The 25,638-nt window shown below is 44.7% G+C and overlaps 2 protein-coding genes across 6 annotated transcripts in view; one reads left to right on the top strand and one right to left on the bottom strand.

Moving 5' to 3' along the window:
• DCAF5 (DDB1 and CUL4 associated factor 5) overlaps positions 1–732 on the bottom strand; it is a 74,864-nt gene extending 74,132 nt beyond the window's left edge. The window contains exon 1 of the mRNA XM_065839981.2: positions 501–732. Within this exon, the coding sequence (XP_065696053.1) occupies positions 501–714 (214 nt within the window). The 5' untranslated portion in view covers positions 715–732. The remainder of the gene's footprint in view (positions 1–500) is intronic.
• A 4,134-nt stretch (positions 733–4,866) lies between these two features.
• Positions 4,867–24,188, top strand: EXD2 (exonuclease 3'-5' domain containing 2). Of its 5 annotated transcripts, XM_065839382.2 has the most exons (11): positions 4,867–4,960; positions 7,129–7,245; positions 8,234–8,645; positions 9,971–10,381; positions 12,115–12,371; positions 13,403–13,529; positions 14,300–14,622; positions 16,859–16,965; positions 17,171–17,306; positions 18,061–18,417; positions 19,569–24,188. In XM_065839382.2, the coding sequence occupies exons 4-11, from the start codon at positions 10,043–10,045 to the stop codon at positions 19,783–19,785; spliced, it is 1,863 nt and encodes a 620-aa protein (XP_065695454.1). In that variant the 5' UTR covers positions 4,867–4,960; positions 7,129–7,245; positions 8,234–8,645; positions 9,971–10,042; the 3' UTR covers positions 19,786–24,188. The 5 variants fall into 5 exon arrangements, 4 of the variants coding, with proteins under 4 accessions (XP_065695454.1, XP_071665388.1, XP_065695456.1 ...); XR_010651431.2 differs by lacking the exons at positions 4,867–4,960; positions 7,129–7,245; positions 8,234–8,645 and adding an exon at positions 8,730–9,184 and having other exon boundaries at positions 19,569–20,129; positions 22,032–24,188; XM_065839384.2 differs by lacking the exons at positions 4,867–4,960; positions 7,129–7,245; positions 8,234–8,645 and adding an exon at positions 8,730–9,184 and having other exon boundaries at positions 18,061–18,267.
• Positions 24,189–25,638: the final 1,450 nt, after the last annotated feature.

The following is a 25,638-nucleotide window of genomic DNA, read 5'->3' as shown; positions in this document are numbered from 1 at the left end:
GGACATCAGTCCCCCCACCCCTCCCAACTCCGGCCCGCCGCTCGCCCCGGCAGCGACCACTGACCCCCGCCCGTCCCCTGGGGGGCCGGGACACGGCGCTGATAAATGTCACCCGGCGCCCACAATGCACGCCGCGGGCTTGTTTCCCCTCCCTCGTCGCCCCCCCGCCCCGAAATACTAAAATCCCCTTTCAAAGGGCAAAACAGGCGAGCCAACAAATAAAGGGGCACCCCCAGCTTCCACCCCCGGGGCCCCGCAAACACTCTGCTAAAAACTTTTGTCGAGGGTTCTCCCGCCCCTTCCCATAATAGTAGAATTTAAAACCTGTCAACCATTTTAGATCTCTACTTGGGAAACATTATTCCCGGGCACCAGTAGGTTTGAGAAATGACTCTGAGCGCCGCCGCAGCTCCCCTCCCCCCGGGCCGGGGGGGAGGCGGCTGAGGAGGAGGAAGATGCTTTTTGGGAAGGGGGCGAGGGACGGGGAGCGTTCGCTTTACCTGAGACCAGCCACTGGCCTCCATTGTTGGAGAATTCGATAGCATTGACACAGCCGAAGTGGCCCAGGAGGTCCTTCTTGTAGAGGTTCCTGCAGCCCCGCAGGCGTCTCCGCTGGAAGTCCTGGGTGAGCAGGGGGTCCCCCTCCAAGCCCCGCTGGGACAGGAACCCCACCACCGACCGCATGCTGTCCCCCCGGCCGCCTCTCCTCTTCATGCTGCCGCCTGCGCCGCTCCCCGCCGCTCCTTCCCCCGCCGCCGCCGCCTCCCCTCCCCCGCTTCCCCCCTTGTTATGGTTATGATGATTTTTCTTTAGCCAGCCATGGCAGAGAGGTGTTAGACACTCCGCCGCTTCCTGATCCCGCTGGCTCCTCCCCGCTCTCCTCAGCAGCTGATCCTCAGCTGCAGCCCGCGCCTCCCCGCCGCTCCCGGCCCGGCTCTAACGTCGCGCCGCCGCTTTTTAACTCGCGCCTGTAACGGCGCGGCGGGGACGGGTGAGTGTCCAACTCCGAGGACCTGCGGGAGGACGTTTCCCGCCGCTGCTCGCGGCCGCGGTGCGTCGCTTGCAGGACCGCCCGGCCCGCCTGAGGGGCTCGCTGCCGCCAACGGCCCGGAGCCGCCGGTGGGCGGGCAGGTGCTGCCGCGGGCGGGCGTCACCCCCGATCGAGGGGAAGGGAAGGGAAGGGGATGTGACCTCTCTGGAGCCGCGGGCGGCCCGCTGTGGGATCCTGCGGACAGCTCAGCGGCGGGAGGATGAGGAAAAAAAATAGTGCTCGCTGTTCACAGCGGGGACTGATGAGCGGTCTTTGTGGGATTTCCAAGTGTTTAGAATATTGGTTTTTTTTTTTTTTTTTTCTTTAAGGCAGTGTTTACAGGGCTCTCTGAGGTTTTATTGTTTGCTCTCTCCTGCTCCTACCTGAGCAGCACAGCAAATAGGAGGGTTGCCTTCTCCACATGGAGTAAGTAAACTGTTCTGCACTTAGCCCCAGAAGATCATCATACTGTTGGATTTTCTCTGTTTACCCTTCAATACCAACAAAACATCAAAAGCCAGTTGGCTAAACAGGTGCAACTGATCTGTGTTGTACTTCACTGTTTTGTGACATCCTAACCTGCGTGCTTGTGGAGAAAAATATTTTTCATGTTCCATGGGACCCTGTCCCTCATATGTAAAGCCTGATACTGTGTAAGACACAGAAGTGTCGTTCAAAGAGCAATAGCCCTGAGCTGCAGCATGTAGCCCCCAGTCCCACCTCGCAGAGCCTGACCACGTACCCCCAGTGCACAAGGTGAGTGGTCCCGGACCTGCAGCTTGAATCTTCCAGGTGTGTATTTCCCCAGGGGTGCAGATGAACTGGCACCAGTGCCTAGGGCAGATGTAGTTTACAGAAGGTGAGGATTAGCCTGACAGTCCTGGCCTTCTCTGTGCAGAACTGCACCTGCTGGGAATTAGGAGTCTCTAAACTTTAAAACAAGCGAACAAAAAAAGTCCTTCCTGACATAAACCATGGTGTGGCAGTATTACTGGGTAATCTTAGACTGCTGCTATGTTCCAGTGACAGCTTTTCAGTAGAAACTGAAATTATTTTATTATAGAAAGTCAGTTAATTGCTTCAGGATTCTTCTTGGCTAAGATTATAGAAAGAATATGAAATCTCATGCTTTTTAGCTGACAACACCATAGCCTTACTTTTAACATATAACAAACTTTTCACTTCAATTAGAATAAAAAGAATGTAAAAAAAAATGTAAAAAAAAAAGGTAAGAACGTGTCTTACATTTGAACTTATATATAATTTTTTTTCCAGATGTGTTGTCAACAGGTAAATATATCAGAACTTAATTAAAGGTATAATAATAATAATTTGAAACGAATATCCAGACACAGTCTGTTAACTGTTTTCTGTTAGAATTATAATTAACAGTGTTAATATTGACATGAAAACCAAGAATGCTTAATCTCTCCTGCATCTGAGCTATATGAAGGTTTTGTTCTACTTACGGCTGTCAATGGCCAGCTATTGCTACGTTGCATGTCCAGCAAACCTCAGGATAGAGATGCAAAGGCCCTTTCAGTCGTAATTTGTGTTTATTACATTAGCTTCAGAGACAGGTAAGTTGCACTGGTATAAATCATATTTTATAGCTCTTTTGCTTGCATGCCAAGAAATTCTGTGCCATTACAATTATATCAGAAACTGTTGCTCATATCTGAATTCTCAACATAGGCAGTGGCATTACATTTTTCTACCTATAGACTCTACGCTGATTCCATCAGTTTGTATCCCATTCTCTCCTCTATAATTTTCATACAGGTTACATCATTGTATTATCTGAGAGCCTTCCAGAAATACATTATGGAATCATAGAATGGTTTGGGTTGGAAGGAACCTTAAAGATCCTCTAGTTCCAACTCCCCTGCCATGGGCAGGGACATATTCCACTAGATGAGGTTACTCAAAGCCTCATCCAACCTGGCCTTGAACACTGCAGATGTCACTTTTGGCACATGTGGTTCATTTTCTCCTTTTTCTAAAGTATTGTTCAGGTTGCATATCTCTGGTTTCTGTATTGAAATAAATAGGTGTAGGATCCTTCCATTTGAAATGCAACACAATAAAATCTCCAGTGCTTTTTCGCCGTGTTCTGGATCCAGTCTCTAGGAAAGCTATGTCCTTACATGGACAAATGGAAATAAAATTATTTCCTAAACACAGGTTTTCAGGAAGGATTTAACTGATTTTCTTTTAAAATCACATTTGTAAGCAGTCAGGAAGAAGATATGTTGTTAAAATTTGAAAGAAGAATAATAGGAGACTGCCAGCCTTTTCTGCTAAATGCAATACTCTCTCACATTAACATATAGGTTAAAAAGTGTTAGTAAGCATTCTTTTCACTTTCTGAGTCCTTTGAATTAATTTTGAAATAGATAACACCTAAGGAAAATATCATGACCTATACCAGTAACATTTTCATTTGAAAATAATGTGTTGCTGTGTTAATAATGCCAGAGTGCTGTAATCTCTTCAAAACACAAACACTAGTGGCCTGAGTCATGCTGAAGTACCATCAAAGAAACATCTTTTTCTACTTCAATGAGAGCCTTCAGCAGTTTGGAATGAAAGTGAAGTATGGACGGTACTTAGTCAAACCAATTGGACTTCATTGAGCTACTGTTTTGTTGGCCGCGTTGGCATGCAAGGTGCTGGGCTGAGACTGAATGGCACAGACTGAGCTGGAATGAGCTTGATCAGACTCATGGGCAGCTTAAGTCAGGGTCCGTATGCACTGCCTGAGCAACTTTATTCTGTTAATGGCTGTTTATCGTCACCACCATGTCTCAAAAGCAGCGTGAAATAAGGCACAAAATGTTTTTATTGGAATTTCAACAAGTGGGCAATAGAGGGGAGGAGTCAACTGGAAAGGAAACGGGAGATAATGAACAGGGTGGTGACTTTCTGTGAGGGCTCTTGGGAATTAAGATCAGTAAATAATGTTTGATGCAGTACAGAAGAGGGAACTAGCAGAATGCTTCAAACAGAAGTGATGTGGTCAGAGTAATGATCTACATAAACGGTGTTGGGTTGTGGTTTCAGAGCTGCTAACTCCAGGGCTGTGCAGAGCCCACTCTCCCAGCCTGGATCAGTTGTGGCCATGCTGTCGCACCACTCTCACATTAGCTTCTGCCCATGCTACAGAATTTTTGTGCTGCCTCTGGAAAGACTGACAATACCTGATCTGGTTTTAAGGTCTGCTGGTACAAAATTAACCCTTCAACATTTTTTATGAACAAATTTGAATTGGCAGAATGAGTGAAATTGCATTAGTGGTTTCCACTTGATGGCTGTGGCATATTTGATCATTAATAGGAGGACTGAAGTCAGCTTTAATGTGTTGTCAGATCATGGTGTTTATACCTGTCATGGCTGTTGTGTTACAAGAAAGTGGTTAATGCTGGAGGGAGAGGTATTTGGGCAGTCTCAGTATGGAGGCAAGAGAACTAAACAAGGGTCATCTTTGCATGGATAGATCAAAGGGCTGTCTGAGAGATGCCATATAGAGGAACTCTAAAATTTGGATGGACCCTGGATGCTAGGATCTACAAAGAGCTTTCAGTCAGATCTGACAGTTGATGTACAAGCTCGAGTGGCAGTAGACTGGTGATGTTATCCATAGATATGCACCAAGTTAATAAGAGGCCTTTCAGAGACGAGAAAGAACCATGTTCTAGCTCTTTGTACGTACAAGAGCAATGAAAGAGTTGGCAATTAATAAAGAAATATGTTGTTGATGATGAATATTAACATAACTCATCCTCGTGGGATCAGTCTGGCAGCTCACACCCCTGACAGCAGTTTTTTTCAGGTTCTTTGCAAAACCTGCACACTCTGGCAGATCCTACAGTGAATTACTGCTGATTCATATTTTGACTTGGATGTAGTTTCACTGAGATCTGGCTCATGGTAAGTTAGTTCAAGGTATTTGGTTTTTGCTGTACTACCTTTCTGCTTGCTTAAATCCTTGAATCAAACAGACACTAGTGTTTGCAGAAGTGAAGTAGAATAATGCCTACAGGTAGAATGGGAAAGGAGAATTGCCTTTTCAACAGGAGTTAAACCTTCTATCTGCCTTGTTACAGTGTGAAACTCCACCTCTAGGATGTGGCTTCACAGTTGATTGAAACTGATCTTATTCTGAGTTTTTGATGGAAGAAGCGCTCCTACTGGCTCCCTGGTATCAGCCCTGTTAAAACAAACCCTGCTCAAAATGACTTGTTTGAATATGTAGTCATGGGGTTACTAGCATGGACATGAGGAAGATAAAACACATTAGGAGTTGAAACGAGAGTTTGGCTTTCTCCTGTATCTTGAGATGGGGCCCAAATAGTGTTAGTAATGAGCTAGTGGGGACTACATGCAGCTCTCTCCTCATTGTCTGCTAACAGCAATTTAAGTCTTGGCTAGAGCCTCTTTCCTTTGATATTCCACTATCATTGATTTTCCTTTGAACACTGAATCATTTACCCTAGTCTTCTCCCTGTTAAAGGATGAGCTAATGTGATTTTATATATATATATATATATATATATATATATATATATATTTTTTTTTTTTTTTTTTTTTTTTTTTTTTTTTTCTGTGATCAGCAGAACAAGTGAAGCCTGGTTTCTTATGGACTTGTCCTGATATGGCACTGCTGTGTGGATTCTCTTTATGTATATTAAGCAGTGTCTGCACATGCTTGCCATTTTATCAGAGACAGCTTTATTAGGATTTGTTTCATCAATTTGGCTTTGCATTTCACAGAAGTTACCTTTGTACAAATTTAGATGGAATGGGGCAATGGCTTAAACATGTTTTTCTGGCAAAGAAAGGGGACCCACAGGCAGAAACACCAACAGACAGTGTAATTGCATAAGGCTTCTTTTCTTAGGAAATCAGGCTAAAAAATGAGTCTTTTGACAGAGACCTCTGCAGAAATCTCAGATCATGGTACAGAGACAGGAAGAAAACTGAATCTTGCTGCTTACTGTGTAAAGGCTTCCAGATATGTGCTGCAACAGATTTCCCATAAGTAAGGCTAAGCCAGCAGTTGGTGTTTACTCACTTGGTTACCTATCTTCAGCAATGTCCACATCAGGCTTTAGGAACTTTTTTTTTTTTTTGCTAAAGTGCACTCATGCATCAGTTGCTTTCATTTATTTTTAATTTAACCTTTATACTTGAATAAATGGCTATGTAGGTAGTAAGACAAGCTGTTAAAGACATAGGATTTACAGGACTCTGTTTATGTCAGTGATGCCATGAAAAATAACGGCTTTGAATGCAGCCAAGGATACAATCCTGTTATTGTAGAAAAGCTAGACTTGGGGGGTTCCATTACATAGCATCTTCTCTGTGAGACTTTTACTGTGTAATAAATGCTTGGGTATCTTATTGTTTCCCCCTCTCTTTTGTAACTTTACACTTAAGCTTCCATTACCTTAGAAACTAAAATAAACAATTTGTGAAAGGAAGAACTGGCATATTTCAGTTTTCTTGGTGGATGCCAGTTTATTATGAATGGGTCCAGTTACAATCAAACTTAGCAGATTTTTTCAGATTTGGTCACTATCCTGAGCTCATCTTGAGCTCTGAGAAAGTTCTCTTAAAAATGTCTTGCCTACCCCATAAAAGGGGAGCAGGATCCTGGAGCCCAGCCACATCGGCTTCTTGGGTCTCCTTCCAGTCACTTGGGCCTTGAAATAAGTCTGTGGTGCCCCTAGATAGTAACTTTTTGCCTTGAACTAGTTTACAGCTGGATCAGTTCCGTGATACTCTGACACTGTCATTACAGAAATGCTGGAGCAAGGGAGCAGGGAGGGAGCAGTCAGTCAGGTTGAACAGGAAACATGGGGCTACCCTTCCAAGGGACCGTCCAGGTTTATACAAGATGACTGTGACCCTGTAGAAAGCATTATATATTGAGGGGTGTGAAGGGAAGAGGAAGGGAAAGAAGGAGGGAGAACATGTCTGTCTGACTGTGGGAACTCAGTTACAGCCAGACCCCCATCCAGCTTTTTCTCCTGAGCATGAGTCTCATGATGAGCTTCTGAGTAGTGCTGGCTCCTGCCCTGTGATCTCCATTTCAGCTGGTCACTGTGTTTGGTGCATCGGATTGCAGGGGATGGACAGAGAAGCCGTGGCGGGATCATGACTGTAAGGAAGATGCAGACCTCCCCTGTGGAAGAGAATGATCCAGAGACAAGGTGTGTGCGTTACTGCAGTGTGTGAGATGGAACTGCTTTGTAACCCCCTGTGGAGAAACATAAAAATGGATAAAAATTTCTTCACTGTAGTGCAACTGAGGGTCTTTGCAGAAAGACTGATTATCCAGAAGCTGTAACTATCGGGCATAAAGCACTTGTAAATTCAAAATACAAGTCAATGAAAAATAAACTTTCCTGATGTGACCCCACCACCTGTGAGACCTGACAGGATCGCACCATCCTGGGCTTAGAGCAGGTCCTTGGAATAACCAGCTGTTTAAGCTTTAATGGCCTGGGCATCTTATTTCTGACAGAGAGGACCTCATTTGCTCAGAGAAGTGTTCTTCTGGAAACCAACTGTGATCCTTGTTTCCTATCAATCCATCTCTACCTCATTAGTGGGTTTAAAACAAAAACAAAATCAAAAAAGTGAGCTTTCATCTCCAGACAGAAAAAAAATTTGCTTCTATAGAGATTTTCCCTGACAACAGCAATTAGCTGCCTTATTGCACCCCTCCAACAACTTGTTTGCCAAATACCAAGTCTCTGGTAAGGAGATCCTCCTATCCTGATGATTATATCACAAGTGTCAAAGTAAAACCAAAATGGAATTTGACACAGACTGTCAAATTGTCAAAGCAATTTCACATGGTTTCAGTGCCCCCTTCAAACAGATGCAACTAGCTGGGTTTCTAACAGCACAAGAATTGGTAAATAATATTAATACCAAAGGAATTGGAAGAAATAGGATGCTCAGATCCCTTTCAGTTGCAGTGGAATTTGGGCTAGGGACTTCTTTGTTTTTTTGACAATCGTGGTCTCAAGACTCGATGCACACAGCAGCTGGCTGTATAGTCGTTGTCCACGTGTTGTGGGGTCACAGTTCTGATGTCCACACTTGTTCCCCACACGTGAGCTTTGCCATAAGAACTCCTCTGTTAAGCTTTTCATCCCTTCCGCTTGATTTTTCCCTTTTGTTTTCTTCTAGTTTGCCACTCTAGATATGGCCACGGTTCGCTTTTGGTTTCCCCCGTCTTGGGGCCGCCACCCCAAGCACAGCGTCGGACCCCTAAGCCGGGTCCTGCCGCCCCGGCAGCGGCGAGACAACCACACAGCCGCTCCACGGGTACGGGGCCCGAAGTGATCGAGCCCCCTCTCCTCTGTGCGGAGGATCCGGGCACGGCAGGCCGGTGCTGCACGCCGGGCCGGTACCGACAGACGCCGCGCGCCCCGCCTCAGCTGCCCGGCCAGAAGCTGCCGTACAACATGGCGGCGCCCACCGTCCGCTCGCACGGCCGGGAAAGAGGAAGCGTCCGCCACTCTAAGCCTCCCGGTGTCCGTGACGACTATCCCGCAGGGGGGTTCCTGCAGCTCGAGACGAGCGTTTCGCGGATGCGCAGGTAGCGGGCGGGCCGGTGCGCAACCCGACGGGGCGTCTGTGGGCCGGGCGGCGGGGGCTGGGAGGGGAGAGGTTGGTGCGTGCACCGCGGGGGCGGGCCGCGCCGGCAGGTGTCCCGCCTGCGCAGGCTGGTGGGCTCGCGGTTTCTCTGGCCGGGCCCTCGGCGCCTCCTACCTACTTGCTTCCCGCGGGACGGCACCCCCCGGGAGAACTACGGCCAAGCCTAAAACGGGCAGCGCCTTCGCCGTGCTGCTAAGGGGTGCTGAGGCCCGTCCCCAGCTGCCGCCATCCCGCCGGGCCTGCGAGGAGGCCCAGAGGAGCGCTCGCTGCAGTTTCCGAGGGGGCCAGGCCCACCCCCGGTCCGCGGCCTGACCCCGGGCCGCTGCCGGCCGCACACGTCCCCATGGCGGGCAGCCTGGGCCTCCTCGGCTCGGCCCGCGGCCCCGCGCTGCTGCTGGGCTGGGGGCGGTTTGTCTCATCGGAGCGTCTCCTGCCGGGGCGGGGTGTGCCTGCGTCCCCCGGTTCCCGAAGAGGTTGGCGGTAGGTAGCAGCTGTTGGGCCTCATCACTTTCAGTCTTCTCGTTCAGTTTAAGAAGCGAGAGTAAATTACCTGTCGGTTCACGAGCTTTCGGGCAGGTGCCCGTGTCCCCTCCCCGAATGCTGTTAGCGGTTGTGCTGGGCTGTAGCAGCACCCACACCACAGCTTCTGCCTATGTTGAAGAGTGGGTAAGGGCAGACCTTTAAAGAATATGGTGCGCTGTGGAGATGGGGGTGCAGGGACAGGACTGATTTCAGTCAGGGAGCTCAGCTCTTTTGTGGTAGAGGCAAAGCTGTGTTATAAATAGGGCTTTTCAATGTCTGAAGAGCCATTTGACCTTAATATGGATGTGAATGTAATGGACAATGCCTGTTTTTCACTAATGCGTTAGTAGATGTGCTTATTCTGCAGTAATATAATCTTGTTTAGGTTGATATAGTTTCAAACTGAGCTAAAAGATGTTGATGATATCCCTGACTATTTTATTTTTTTTTTTTAAATACAAGAGTTTTTGGAAGCATCTAATTGCAGCAGTATAAATCAGTGGATTGCCTTTAAGTTTTCTGATGGTGTGATGAACAGTGGCATTCGGTCTCCTGTTACTGCCCTGTCCATTGCTGCAGCAGTCTATCTGCTGAATCCCAGTCTTCCAAAGTGACACTCGGTCCTTCTTCCATCAGGATTGTGAGTTGTGGCTAGAACCTTGATATGATACCAGTGGGTGTGTTTAATACCTCTAAACATGTGTAATTAAGTTGTATTTAATTTCTACCTCCTTTTCTTTGCAGACCATGATAAAATCTTACAATACCATTTTCAGCGGATGAAGGTGAAGGGAGGAAAAGTGGGATAAAAAAAAAATGCCCAAGCAAACAGCAGTGACAATTACTTTGGCAACCCTGCTTGGTGTTGCAGTGGGAGGCCTGGTTTTGTGGAAAGCAACCCAGCGTCGGAAAGGAAAATCATGCTCTAGTAGTCAGCAAGAGGAAGCAGCTATAAACTCAGGAGAAGAGAAACCGATTAAGACAGAGGATAAGGAGGTGTTTCCCTTCTTCAAATCTCCCACCTTTTCCTGGGTAGCGAGGACCCTTGGTGCAGACATAGCAATAGTTTCAGAGCAGGAGGAGTGGGATCATGTTGAACCTTTGCTGAAGAAGGAGCTGGAGCAGTGGCCAGTGCTTGGAATTGATTGTGAGTGGGTGAGTGATGAAGCAATGTCTCTCCTTTAGGTTCCAAATTGCAATGGGAAGTCACCTGGGGAGGAGTGATTCCTTTACTTGAATGGATACGACAGGACTGACTATGGAAAATTGTATTCATTTGCTGAGCTCCTGTGATTAATCAACTATACTGTGGTGCTTTAATCCCAGCAGGCAACTAGGACCATGGCAAATGCTCCCTCACTCTCACCTCCTCTCTTGCAAGCGGAATGAGGGAGAGAATTGAGAGGGAAGGGAGAAACACTTGGGCTGAGATAAAAACAGTTTAATGAGACAGATTAATGATAATAATAATAATATATATAGAATAAGTGATGCACAAGGCAGTTGCTCACGTACACTGGTCACATGCAGCTGATCCCAGAAAAGCAGAGATTCAGACAGCAGTTTGTGCTCAAACATGATCACAGTTAACAGCCAGTCCCAGAAAAGAGAGCGCCCTGGTCACAAACAGCTGATCCTGAAAAGAGGGCAAAAAGGCAAAAGGACAAAATGGCAAAGACTGAATGGCAAAAGGCTGAACTAACAAACTAACACAGAATTAATGAGCCGGAAAAGCTGGCTCCAGCTATATATAGAGCATGCTGCTAATGACAGGGAATAATCTCATTGGCCAGCCTGGATGTCAATCTAGGTGCTGTCCTGTCTATGCCCCCTCCCAGCTTCCATGTGCATCTGCAGCTGTAAAGTTGAAAAAGTCCTTGGTCTCCTTGGCAACAGCCAAAACATCAGTGAGTCCTCGCCTTCTCTCCATACCAACTCCAAAACACAACCTGGCTACTGGAAAGAAGAGCATGGGAAGTTCCATGTGTTGTCACATTCTTTTCATATTAAATCCAAAACGAAAGACTGTGCTAGCTACTATAAAGAAAAGATTCTAACTATTTTGAAGAAAAATTAACTTGATCCCAGCACAACCAGCACATATACTAAACATAGTGATTTTGTTTATAGCCGTAGTGATAGTATGGCTAAGTATAGCATTATGTGATTTGTATAATATCTCTTTAAAGGTGATTTACTAGAAGTAGCTTGGGTTTATACTGTTTTAAATCCAGCTACATACTTAAAGAAAAAAGTTCTTAAGAATAATAAACCCAAAAAGGATAACACTGATAGGTGGAAATACATGGTGTTTCAAAAAGATGGACCCAGTTTCAAAAACTGGTGATTTCAAATTTGGTCCATCTTTTTGAAATACCCCATAACTCACTGGGACTACTGGAAAGCAAAGGTTGTCTCCGACTTGTACATTTGCCTGTGTGGACTCTGAAAACAGGCTTTGAGTAATTTATAGATCCTGGCTTTGCCATTATTTTAGCTGGAAATTTATTACTTCACAGTCATTAGTATAAGCCCCAGTTAAACAATGTGTTTGCCTTAAACATTTATTTAGTGGGTGGCTTTATGCCACTTTGTGTGGATTAAGAAATGTGTCTGATTTCTTCCACCAGCACAGCTATGAGGGGGAAGGGTGAAGGGGGAAAGGTTTCTATTGTGGGAGTGTGGCAAGAGGTAGCTGGGGGACAGTAACACTGTGAAACAGATGATGTAATTTGCTGTACAAATTAGTACAAAGACATGTAACAATACTTGACTGTATGAATTGATAGGTATTTACTGTCTTCAGTGGTCTCTTTTGCAATTTGTTTCAGCTCCAGTATTGCTGATAACACTGTAAACCAGACTCTGATTTTTTGTCTTTATTTTAGGTATCTGTGGAGGGAAAAGCAAATCCTGTATCCCTCCTACAGATGGCTTCTTCCAGTGGCTTCTGCGTTCTTGTTCGGTTGTCTAGGCTTGTTGCCAGTGGACAGACTATCCCAAAGACCCTGTTGGACATCATGGCAGATAGTGCCGTGTTGAAAGTTGGGGTAGGATGTTGGGAAGATGCTTGCAAGCTACTTCATGATTATGGTCTTCCAGTCAAAGGGAGCGTGGATCTTCGGTATTTAGCCATGAGACAGCGGTGAGTGTCTGAAAACAGAGGCAGCTCTGTTTGAGACATCATTTGAGTGGAAATATTTTAGAAGTAATTTGCATATGCTGAATGATACCTAGCAGGTGCATCTGGAGTTCTCAGGGTGGTTTTAGAGCATCAGTATTGATAGCTGCAGCCCAAGAACATGTCATGGTTCTGTTCTATGGTCTTAACAGAAATGAAATCTTCATGAAGATTTCATGTGCTAATTGTGTGTGTTAGTCTTCTCATGCAATATCCATCTGGATTCTGCTGAGTATGATGCTTCAGCTTGTAGGAAGCCCAGGCACAGTGATGTAATGCAGTGAGAGTGATCACCATGTCAACAGATGTTTAAATACACTGCCTAGAAATGTGGGGTAAATGTGCCAGGGCACATAAGTGAAACTGTTGAATTACAGAATTTCTTGAAAAAATGACTAAAATAAATCAGCTCTAATTTTTTCTTTTAATAGTAATACTTCCATTAAAAGGTTACAATTATGAAGCCTTTTTCTCATCATTATTCCTAAAATGAAATTATTTACTTGGGAATATTCTTCACATACAGTATATGTGTGCCTGGATGTAGTGTTAGTGGTCTGGGCATGGATTTGCTGACCTGATGGTGCCTTTTTAGCAGTGAGGATGGACTTGTTGTCTCTAGTGGCCAGGATTCTTTTGAGTCATTCCTGGCTCTCATGCTTGTGATGAACCCCTGGGGCAGACGGTCCGCCACACTATGATAAACCTCTGTATTTCAGAAATGGGTAGCTCAGAGCCAAACACTTAAGCTTTGAATGTTACCAACTCCCAGCCTTGCTTGTTTTGCATATTGCAAGCACTAGATAATTACTAAATCTAAAAAGGACATTTTAGCAGAGGGGAGGGAAAGGGCCTGTAAAGCTGGCAGGCTGCTGTGTGATGTTTGAGTTGCATTGTGTTCTGGCAGGTTCAAGGTGTATGAGACCATTTGAACTTGCATGGTCATATAGTTTTGTTTTTAATATGTTTGTTTCACTTTCTTTGTTAAACTGAAGGAAGGATCTACTTCACAACTGCCTTAGCCTGAAGTCTTTAGCTGAAAAAGTCCTGAACTGCCCGCTTGACAAGTCTCCTCATGTGCGTTGCAGCAACTGGGAAGCAGAAGAACTGACACCAGATCAGGTGTGTCTTCCATTTCAACTTCATGTTTGGGGAGGAAAAGCAACCGTTTTAGTAGAGAAGAGGCATTAACACAGGGAGATCTGAGCCTGCTTTGAATTCTGCCTCAAAACCTTATGTGTGACTCTGTACTGCATTTCTCTCATTTTCCATGAAGATCATTATCAGCTGTTCTCACTGCATTCTTGATGCTTGTTTTCCTTTAGTCCTGAAAGACCTACAAGGCAAGATCACTTGAAGAAGTGTTTGTGCACCCAAAACCTCACCTTTTTATTATTTTTCCCTCCAATCTATAGAAGTCAGTACAATTTTAGAGAGAGGCCCTGGAAACCTTCATTTTTAGACCTTTATGATTTCCTTGATTGCTCACTTTCTTTAGTCATGCTGCAGATGTCTACAAAATCAGTGACCAGTAGAGGGAGTGACAGGATAAATAACCACACTGAATATTTGTAGACTGTGTCAAAAGGCAGCTTTTATTAGTTAAGGGAGAGCTTCATGGGCCTGGAGGGCATTTAAGGCCTGGCTGACCTGAATTTTTTTTCAGTTCTTTGAGGTTCTTGGGGTCACCCGTGAGTATTTAAATCTGACTGACCCTAAAAATGTGGGTTGTGGTAATGTTATGAAGGTGTCACTCAACTGCCAGAACTTTGTGTGATCTTCAAAAGGAAATAAATCCAGCTTCTGGATTTACTGTACCAAGTGTGTAAGACTGATAATGGTTGGGAGGGTTTGCTGTTTTTCAGTATCTTGATGTCTATGCTTTTCTGCAGGTTCTCTATGCTGCCAGGGATGCCCAGGTCTCAGTGGCTCTGTTCCTTCATTTGCTGGGATTTGCTAGCCTCCCTGCTACATCCGGAATTGAAAACTCTGCCGCTTCGTGGGAGAAAGCACTGGGTAAATGCCGGGGCTTGGTGGATATCCCATTTAGAGGAAGGAAGAGTAGCAGCACCGGAGAGAAGAGCGGAGAGGGACGCTCCCCTCACAAAACAAAGAATCGGAAATCTTCCGTGAGCGGCCAGCCCTCTGGCAGTCAGCAAGTGAGAGATCCCCGAAGGCAGAAGCGAAAACCTCTGGGTGTGGGATATTCTGCACGGTAAGTCTATGAGCACATTTTACTCTTTGTAGCGCGAAAAGAAATCTTTGAATGATGCCTCGTTCTCTGTTCGTTAAACAAGGTGGATAACATGAGCTGGGAAAGGAAACACGGGCCCAAACAGTCATGGGAGCCTGATCCTCTTTCTATTTTCCCATTTACCTCTAGGTGGTATTGAAAATGGGGGCAGCACTTGGATCTGTACTAGCTCATGAGCAGTTTGAGGGGTTGTCTGTTGGCATTTACTGCCCACACAGCTGTGCCCTGTCTCCTCCAGGGTGAAGGTGGCAACTTCATGGGGCTTGTTCTGTGAGCAGGATCTGCGTAGTGGGCTACTGTTTGTACGGTGCTGCCCCAGGTCACTGCAGCCACAGAGATGCCAGGGCACTTAGCAGAGGTGACAGTTAAGGTTAGGAGAGGTGAGGCACAGCAGGTGAGGTGCCAGAGGCAGCCAACAGGGTGTGGCAGCATCAAAGCACTGCACTTCTGTGTTGGCCAAGAAGAGGGAGGAGTGAGCAGTACTGCTTTGGCCTTGCAGAGGCACCTGTTGCTGCATTCAGGATCTCTGTCCCACAGGCAATTTTGTGGAGCAAATCCTGAATTCTTACAGCCTTTTGCTAATGAGAGTTCAGTTGTTTTTAAACTAAAACAAGTTGGAGAAGTCTCTTTAGCCAAATTGCAATGGAAGGTGTGGAGAGCTAGGATGTTTGGTTTTGTTTGGATACAATCTAATAACATTTATCACATGGATGTAGGAAATAAAACTGTCTGTAATTACCATTTGTAAAGAAAACCGGTTATTTTAGTACTTGTTTTCTCATTTCGAAGTTTATTGGCTTAGTGATGGAGGCATTTTAATGTAGTCAATAATAATTTATTTCATTAGCAGTCATTAATGGTATTGTGTTGTACACAGCAAATCCCTCCAAATTTATCTTTTTTGTTTTAATTGGAGCCTGTGTCATACAAAACAGAAGGACTGCCTCTCAGGGGCAGATTAATATTTAAACAAAATTGCATTCCAAACTAAATTGAGATCTCCTCATGTTTGTTTGTTTATTTATTGTTTTTAACTGCACTTGACTTCATGAGAAATCCGTAGACTCTCTTTTTTTTACAGTATCTCAGCAGTGTGTCTCTGTTCTGTAATAAGACTGAATGTGATTTCAGGAGTCCTTTTGCACTCTTGCTTTCTATAAGCCTGCTTAGTTCTAAGTTTATTCATTTAGAGTTTGGAAGTACTCAAATTATCATGGTGATTGAACCAAACTGGTGATGCTCAATGGAAGGAGACCTTTGATATTGTTATTGTTTTATTGTTTTTTTTTTTTTTCCTGCATGGACCTCAGAAGAAATCGTTTTGTCAAATTACATAGACTGTGAATCAGCCTTTTTAGCTGATAGAGTTCTGCTGAGTCCTTACTTATATGAACACAGGAAACTTTTCCACAGTGTATTGTGATATGTTTGTATCCCTGGCTAGTTCCTCCCAGGTACTCCCCAAGCCCAGCCTTCTCTGCTCTCCAGTTTTGTTTGAAGGAGGTTGGCAGAGTAAGGAAATGTTTTATGTAAAACAGAGCCCTTCCACGCTCTGCTACAAACCCCCAGAGATGTCTCAAGCAGGACTCTTGGCCACTGACTGAGTTGAGGTGCCTATGTTTCAGAGGGCCTCAGTCCAGCTTCATTATTTCCATGGACTCATGTTGTTTGGGTTCCCAGAGCTGCAAGAGCTTTTTTGTTGCATTTCTCTTGGATGAATAAAGTAATAGCTGTTCACAATAAGTTTTAGAAAAGTCGTCTTAATAAAACATTAAAATACAGACTTTGGCAGCTGATCCTTGAAACTGCCTTGTCTGTAAGTTCACACTGCCTTTTAACTTACTCTTAGTTCATCATCCTTCTTGACTTCACTTCTTTTATTTTCTAATTTTTTTTTTTTTAAAAACTGTCATCATTGATGGCATCTCTTGGAAACTGTGATTCAGAGTTAATTTCTGTTGGCATTGGGAGAGCAAAAATACTTTACAGTCAGTTGGTGAACCCCAGGTAAGTTTTTAGATGTTCTGCTTCTGTTAACAGCAGCCTGTGCAGTGCTGAGCACCCTTAAGTGTGTGTTCAGGGGCACTCCTGTGGTTTGGAGGAGGCTGCATGTATTTCGCTGTGGAACACATGGCTATAGAGAGCTGTTTTTTTGGCATGCTGTTATAGTTGCTGTGGTGCTGCCCTTGTTTCATAGAAAATCTCCACTGTATGACAACTGCTTCCTGCATGCACCAGATGGACAGCCTCTGTGCACTTGTGATCGGAAGAAGGCTCAGTGGTATGTTGACAAGGGGATTGGAGGTGAGCATACCAATTTTCCTGTTGGTATTTGAAATATAACTTTTTTTTCCCTGTTTCTTAGATAATTGGGCATGAATTTTTTGTTTCCTTTCTTATTGGAAACACTTGGGAATTCACTAGGATGACTGCTGTGTTTTAGCATCTTTATTTTAACTTTCAAATACTTTTTTTTTTCCTTGAATATTCTTTTCTTTTACCTTTTCAGAGCTAGTTAGCACAGACCCATTTGTTGTGAAGCTGCGGTTTGAGCCTTCAGGACGTCCTGAGTCTCAAGTTGATTATTATCTGACAGTCAAAGAGAACTTGTGTGTTGTATGTGGCAAGCGAGAATCCTATATCCGGTGAGTTGTTCAGTGGTTTAGGAGAAAAATGCGTCTTTTGAAACAGGACTGAGGTCTGCATCTAGTTTGGCATCCAGAAACTTGGTTAGTGGCCTGAAACATCATGCTTGTTCACATCCCGGATGGGTTATCACTGTTTGAATACTCTGTAGTCGTAGGTGTCTGGGTGAGTTTGACACTGAACAGGCCAGCCTTTCCTCTTCTTACAGAGACAGGAGGTATCAGTCCTTGGAGAGAACAAAGCATATGTAAGCTGTATGTGCTGCAGTTTGAATTACAGGGTGCAGCAGTATGCCAACACACTGTTCTAATGGCATCTCCTTCTGAAAATAGCTGTGCTGTTCCTTCCACTACTTAGTCCTTATAGTTTCTTAAGGTTTAGGTGAGTCTGAAGCTCATGAGGTCACAAAGGGTGAGATTCTTGACTTTGCAGCTGCTGCTGTTTAGCTGAGAGGTTGCGTCTCTTAGTGCATTGCTTTTTTTTTTTTTTAATGGTATTAATTACATTTTTTTAATTGAAAGCAACGAAATTTTGGAAGGCAAAATAAAGAAATGCAGAAAGCTTGTGAAGTACAAATAGATATTTTATAAAAAAAGCTGCAGGACCTATTGCTACACTGAGGGTCTGATCATGGGGATCTTTGTTTTTCTGAACTTTTAGTACTAGTTGACCCTTTGTGAGCCAGGAAGAGGAGAAACAGGGAAGCAGCAGTTCCAGGCAAATGGAATGAGCTGGCTGGTTTGTCTTCCCTAGGAAGAACATTGTTCCTCATGAATACCGAAGACACTTCCCCATCCAGATGAAGGACCACAACTCTCATGATGTGCTGCTACTCTGCACATCCTGCCATGCCATCTCTAATTACTATGACAACCATCTCAAGCAGCAGCTGGCTGAGGAGTTTGGTGCTCCCATCGGCTCCGAGGAGGGCGTGCGCCTGCTGGAGGACCCTCTGCGCAGGCAAGTGCGCTCAGGGGCCCGAGCCCTGCTGCATGCAGACAGCCTGCCTGACCCCCGAAGGGCAGAGCTGCTGCAAAGCATCAGGAACTTCTTTAACACAGAGGCAGTCACCCCAGAGATGCTCCAGGAAGCAGCTGGTCTGGAAACCAGGTATAACGAGCCCATCCACAAATGTAACATTTTAGTCATTTATGTTAGCACATAAGTTCAACAAAAAGCTGTCTACACACAGAGCATTGGGCAAATTCTTCTGCAGCAAAATAAAAGAAAATCCAGCAGGATTTGCAGAGCTGAGGATCACCCATGCTGACTTCCCTCCCCACCCTCCCCACAGCTTTTTACTGAAAATAAGACAAACCCCATTGCTGGTCTCTTTGGGATATTGATGTATCTTCCCTAAAGTAATGGTGTGTCTGAATTTGAGACTATTAGGAGTTGGTCTGCATAGGAAAAAAGATCCTTCAAAAGCATAACCCTTTCACTTGTATAAGGCTCAAGAGTCTGTATTTATAGTATTTTGATGCATTTAACTAGAAAGCAAGGATAGGAAGAAGGTAGTTGTATGTGCTGTAGCCTAAGGCTCTAAGTAAACAACCACACTGCATTTCTTACTGTGTTTTTGTTTTTCCCCTTCTCCCCTCAACCCAGTAGTGGTCTGTGAACTGCAGCTCTTGTTGCTTCTCCTTTCCTTTTTTCTTCCAGCAATTTCCTTCAGATCTTACTCTCCATCTTCTTCTCTACTATTTTATACCTCTTTTGAAGGACAGATCAGGAAGGGAGACTGAAAGACAATATCAAAACTCTCCTCTCTTCCTCTTTCTCAAAGTCTTTCCAAATATCTTTTCTTAACTAATATGTGATCCCTGCATGAAGTCAGTGTTTTCTCATTGTTAAGCTCACTGTTGTTTTTAATGTGCCAATGTCATAACTCTCAGCCTACCTAGGCAAGGAATCCAGTGGCAGGATCAGGGCTCTGGAGTGTCATGTGGGCCTTGGCTTGAGAAATTTGCAGTCTGTCTCCTGAAGAGTTTGTAATGGACCTTGAGAGCCTTGTTAGTGTTACTCTAAAAGAATAACACTTTCTCAGTTGAAGTAAACCAGGTTCCCAGTGTAGCTGTGTTGCAGAAAGCAGTCTGTCATTGAAGCAAAGCTTAAAACTCTCCCTCCTGGTTAACTTACTGTGTGTCTGTAATTAAATTCCACAGCTGAAATTATCTTCAGTGTCTTAATGTTCATTGTAGGCAAGCCTAGAGTCTGACAGTGGGCTTATGTGAAAATAAACTCTCTTTGTGTCCTGGCAGGATCTGCAATGAGAGCTACATGCCACATGGACTGAAGGTGGTGCAGTGTTTTGCTAAAGGAGGCCTGCGCTCACTTATGCAGTTGGAGAGACGCTGGCGGCAGCATTTCTTGGACAGCATGCAGCCCAAGCACCTCCCAGAGCAATGGTCAGTGGACCATAACCACATGAAGCTGATCCGAAAGTATGGGGAAGATCTTCAGATTGAGCTGTCATGAAACCAACTTCTTGGACTCTAGATCATAGAATCATAGAGTTGTTTTGATTGGAAAAGACCTTTAACTAAGATATGTCCAACCATTAACCTGACACTGTCAAGTTCACCTCTAAACCATGTCCCTAAGAACCTCATCTGCGTGTTTTTTAAACACCTCCAGGGATGGCGACTCAGCTACTTTCCTGGGCAGTCTGTTCCAATGCCTGACAAGCCTTTCCTTGAAGAAATTTTTCCTAGTATCCAGCCTAAACTTCCCTGGCGCAATTTGAAGTCATCTCCTCTCATCCTGTTGCTTGCTACTTGGGAGAAGGGACCGACACCCTCCATGCTACAACCTCCTTTCAGGTAGTTGTAGACAGCAATAAGGTCTCCCCTCAGCCTCCTTTTCTCCAGGCTAAACAACCAATTTCCTCAGCTGCTCCACATGAGACTTGTGCTCTAGACCCTTTACCAGCCTTGTCACCCTCCTCTGAACTCACTCCAGCACCTCAGTGTCTTTCCTGTAGTGAGGGGCCCAAAACTGAACACAGTATTGAAGGTGGGGCCTCACCAGTGCTGAGTACAGTGGCACAATCACTTCCTTAGTCCTGCTGGCCACACTATTCCTGATACAAGCCAGGATGCTGTTGGCCTTTTTGGCCACCTGGGCACACTGCTGGCTCATGTTCAGCCAGCTGTCAACCAACACCCCCAGATCCTTTTCTGCCAGGCAGCTTTCCAGCTACTCTTCCCTGAGCCTGTAGCACTGCCTGGGGTTGCTGTGACCCAAGTGCAGGACCTGGCACTTGGCCTTGTTGAACCTCATACAGTTGGCCTCAGCCCAACGATCCAGCTGGTCCAGATCCCTCTATATGGCCTTCCTACCTTTCAGCAGATCAATACTCCAACCCAACGTGGTGTCGCCTGCAAACACAGAGTGTGCACTCAATCCCCTCATCCAGATCACTGATAGAGATATTAAACAGAACTGGCCCCAACACTGAGTCCTGGAGACTACCACTCGTGACCGGCCGCCAACTGGATTTGGCTCTGTTCACCGCAACTCTTTGTGCCTGGCCATCCAGCCAGTTCTTTATCCATTGCAGAGTACACCCATCCAGCCATGAGCTGCCAGCTTCTCCAGAAGAATTCTGTGGGATACGGCGTCAAAGGCTTTACTGAAGTGTAGGTAGACAACATCCACAGCCTTTCCCTCGTCCACTGGGCAGGTCACCCCATCAGAGAAGGAGAACAGGTTGGTCAGGCAGGAACTGCATTTCATAAACCCATGCTGACTGCACCTGATCGCTTCGTTGTCCTGTATATGCTGTGATGGCACTCGAGATGATCTATTCCATGACATTCCACAGCACTGAGGTCAGACTGACAGGCCTGTAATTCCGCACATCCTCCTTCTGGTCCTTTTGTGGATGGCCATCACATTTACCATCTTCCAGTCAACTGGGACCTTCACAGTTTGCCAGGATTGCTCGTAAATATTTGAAAGTGGCTTGGTGATCACCTCCACCAGCTCCCTCTGCACCCTTGTTTGTATCCCATCTGGGCCCATAGATCTGTGTGTGTCGAAGTGGTGCAGCAGGTCGTCAGCGATTTTCACTTGGATTGTTGGGGCTTCATTCTGCTCTCCATCCCTGTCTTCTGGCTCAGGGACTGGGTACCTGGAGAGCAACTGGTCTTGCTATTAAAGACTGAGGCAGAGAAGGCATTTAGTACCTCAGCCTTTCCCTCATCCTGTGTTGAGGACAGTGTGTAGTGGACAAATGTAACTGAAGGTGGAAGGACTTCTCATTTCTGTTTCTTCACTAATATGTGGGCCTGGGTTTGTGAACAGGCAGCAATGGATTTGCCAGATTTGATATTTGATTGAGTTAAATCTGTGGACTTGAATTTTCAGGTGGTTTGGAATTTTTAATCCTAGTCTGTCACTGACTAGTTCAATGCAAGTGACATGCTAAGGGAACTTGTCTTCTCAAAGCAACAATGGAGAGTTATTTTCAACCCCCAGGAATGGCTGGTGCCTCCAGACCATCTGTCTTAACACAAAGCACAATATATGGACATTAGCAGGTTTTCTAACAGATATATGTGCACCCTTAGCTGCACCTTGAGAATCTCCTGATAAAAGTCTTTGCTCTCAGTGCAGTTGTACTCATATGAGTTCTTCTCAGAGAAGACTCCCTGCCAGAGAGAAATTCCTTGTTTGGAAGTGGCAAAGAAACCTTACCTTTTTTTTTTTTTTTTTCTCAGATTCGGAGCTGTATCAGCATTGCATATAGGCTTCAGTGAGTTTCTTGGTGGCAGATGCCTGATGAGAAGCAACACTCTGTGACTCTGGCAGTATGGAAGCTCCCGTGTCAAGCCCTTCCTTATACAGTTTCCAGCAACACACAGTCTATAAAAACTGTTACTTCCTGCTTCCATGTGTTTATCCTGAATAGCTCTTGTTGGGTACCTTTTTATATCCAACTCAAATGGGGTCAGGCATCTTAAAAGGGGTGAGAGGAAACAAATTTTATTTAAAGACTACCATCTTTTAAGATGTCAGACCATGTGTGGCAGAAGACTGGAAAATCTGGTGTTCTGTTCCTGGATTTGACATGTGTGGTGGTGAGCAGGTCATACTTTCTCCATACCTGTTTCCCAGTCTCTAAAACGGGACTAATAATACTTACCTATCTCACAAGGGTGTTGTGAGGCATAATTAATTCATGTGGTTTTTTCTAAATGCTTTGAAAATATAAGCTAGTGTGTGCAAATTATTACTGTTGTTTTTTAAAATGTGCTGCTGTCTGACTTTGTTAAATATTCATGTTTTTTGCCTGGTGCTAGACTTTAGTTAAATATAACTTTTTAAAAATACATAACCCTTCCTGTGAAATCACTTCTGATTATTTTGATTGCATGGGATGAGTGTTCTTGTCCTCAATGAGGAAGCTATGCTCAACTTCTGTAGGTCTCTGTAAAGAAGTTTCAGTAAAACCAGGAATTCATACCTCATGCTGCTGCATATAGCACATTTGACCCATATTTTATTATAACATTTGGGCACAATTGTGGACCTGCTGTGATCGTGGCTGAAACTCTCCCTTATCAGATAATTCAAGAAATTTCACAGGTCAGGGGTAGAAATCCAGTTTGTAGCAGAGACTGAGTTAAGTAGGAGCTGTGAAGAAATGGTACGTTAATGCCATCCCAGAGGAGCTGCAGTAGCAGCCCAAGGACAAGGAATCAGAGATTAATGACAAATACTACTTAGCACAGAGCTGCAAATAAGACCATTTTCATTATAAGGGCAATTTCTTTCCTTTCCTGTATCACTGACAGGTCTTAACAAAAACTGATCTAGCCAAATGTGTTACGTCTCTATGCTAATTCGCACAGCTGATTGCAATCTCGGCAAGAACCTCCCATCTGCAACAGCAGTTTAAATGTAACTATTTCTCTCCAAAGCATTTTAAGCATGTGTTCAGATAGTGCTATTTCCTGTCTTCAGTGTCATCTGATCAGGGTGGCAGACCTCTTTATATGGCTCAGAAACTCCTTTTCAATAATGAGGAGTACAAGGTGCCCGTCTTTACTTCTTCATCTTTGTTTTTTCTCCTTTTGTTCTGATACAGGAATTCCTGATAAAGCTGTCCTTGTTTAATGAAACCCGGGTGCTGACCACAAGGCTGCTTTTTTTTCTGTTTGTAAAGTCAATAAAATGATGTTGAGACAAGAACCGGACTACAGGTCCTCTAAATTTAAGGAGTCAGTGGTACCACTGAAGAGGGTTTTTTTCCCAAATAATTTGTTCAGAAATAGAAATTTGCAAGCAAACTTCCTTCTTAAATATATGCTTAACTAAGATTCTTTGTTTGTAAGATATCCTTAACCTGCATCATTTTAAATCAACCTGAAAGAGGAGGGGAAATGGTATATTTATTGTGCAGAAAGATTATTCTTATATGATTATGATTTAAAATTTTCTGACAGTCTATAGATAAAACTTTCATGTATATCTTTGTCACTAATTGTTAAATTCAAGTAAAAATCTGCTCTTTTACAAGACTTACCACTACTGAAGCTCTTTTTCCCTTCTTTGCATGCGTGCTTTTTATCTTCTTTTCTTGTGTCTCACCCTGTCCTTGCAAGTCTGTCATTCTGTACAGTAACACCTGAACCTGGACCTCTGAGTTTCCCTTTGCAGTGCCTTCCCTGACCCATCTGCCAGAGATCGGCCGTGGAAGAGCCCATGCTGGCAGCAGCACTGGACTTTGAAGCGATGCGATAGCAAGTTTGCTCAGGTAGACTTGAATTTGTTGTTCTGAGGCTTTCGGTGGATTCAGGTGCTGTCCTGTCATGTTGGTCAGTCATGATGGCTAGAGATCCACCTTTTTAAAATAAAAACTTTGATTTGCTCAACCTGAGCATTCATCTAGGTTGCCTCAAGTACTGTACTGTACTAGGATCCTCCTACACCAAACCATGCACATCCATTTTGTCTGTGGAGGGAGAGAATTGCCTCTTTGTGTGGGCAGGTTTTCACAACATGGGATTTTTCTTTCCATCACTTGTCACTTTACATTTCTAAGTTTACCCAAGGTACGTTGCCAGAGATGGGGTAGAAAAATTTTCGTTTTACCTGGCGCTTGATGTTACCTGCCTCAAACTACTTCTTGCAGGTTTGTTGGGGAGCACACTCCATCTGATGAGGTTCCCAAACCTGTCATAGTTTGTGAATTCCCCACAGAACTTGCCTCCATCCTTTTTGTTTCAGGCATTTCACCCATGTGAAATTGATGTGCTTTTCTAAAAATATGATCGGATACATGTTTCCAGATGCACTCCTCTGGAGCAGGAGCTGCCAACAGCCCCTGTGGTAGGTTAGCTTGCCTTTCCCCATGGGCTACAAACTGATTTCTGTCTTCCCAAACACTATAGGTGACCTTTTTCTTGGCTTTGCAGTAACTTAGACATTATCGCAAGGTGCAGGAATTACCGGGTGAGCAGCATTTTTGATAGCCTGGCAATTGGAGGTACAGTGAGTGCTGCATTTCTGAGTAGACATGTTAATTATGCTGCTGACAGGCTTGGCATTTGGACTGCCTTGGTTTCCCTCCTTGACAGTCTTTAAAGGTCCCAGCTGTCACATCCATGACTGACAGGATTGAAGACAACATATGTCCATGGGCTTCTTGCACTTTTCTCTGGAATTCACTAATGGCAGGGGTGGGAAGCTATCCTCCTGTTGCATTTCTATTGCTCTGGCTCCCTAAGGGGTATTGGAACCTCACACTATCTGTAACATGGTTTTGGCAGGTTTGGTTTTTTTTTTTCAGTCAAGGCAACATGGTTAGACTTGAAGTACCGCATTGTGCTGACCCTGTGCCTAAATGCCTTCGAGGAACTGCGTCCTTTTCATGTGTGGAAGGAGCTTTGGTAATAAGCCGTCACCAGGAGTGCAGTGTCCTGTGCTGATTTAGAGGCACCTCCAGTCTGAAACAGTAGGTCAGTTCCCATCACTGGTCCTTCATCTCCTTCCTTCAGGCCTCCACAGTAGTCTAGACCTGCACTGTGTTCTTCATTTTCACAGCTTGACACAAACTGTTATCCCCTTGATGTACTTCGGAAATAAGGGCCATTTTAAAGCCCTTTCTCTCATTTCTATGTAGTGCTATGTTATTGATGTAAGAGCTTTCCCCCCACCTCAGGGGCACATTATTCTGGAGAAGGGAGAGGTAGTTGGAGGTAAGCGCAAGGAAGACACATCCAGTTTTCTCTACGGGTTATTCAGGGAGCCACAGTGTCCCCTCTTGTGGCAGCCCCACATCAAGGGAGTTCTGTTGAAGGCTTTTACAGGAAGAAGGGGTAA

The sequence above is a fragment of the Patagioenas fasciata genome, chromosome 5 (genome assembly GCF_037038585.1).
Source record: "Patagioenas fasciata isolate bPatFas1 chromosome 5, bPatFas1.hap1, whole genome shotgun sequence".
Lineage (NCBI taxonomy): Eukaryota > Metazoa > Chordata > Aves > Columbiformes > Columbidae > Patagioenas > Patagioenas fasciata.
Note: the sequence above shows the minus strand (reverse complement) of the source record. Positions and strands in the feature narration are given on the sequence as shown.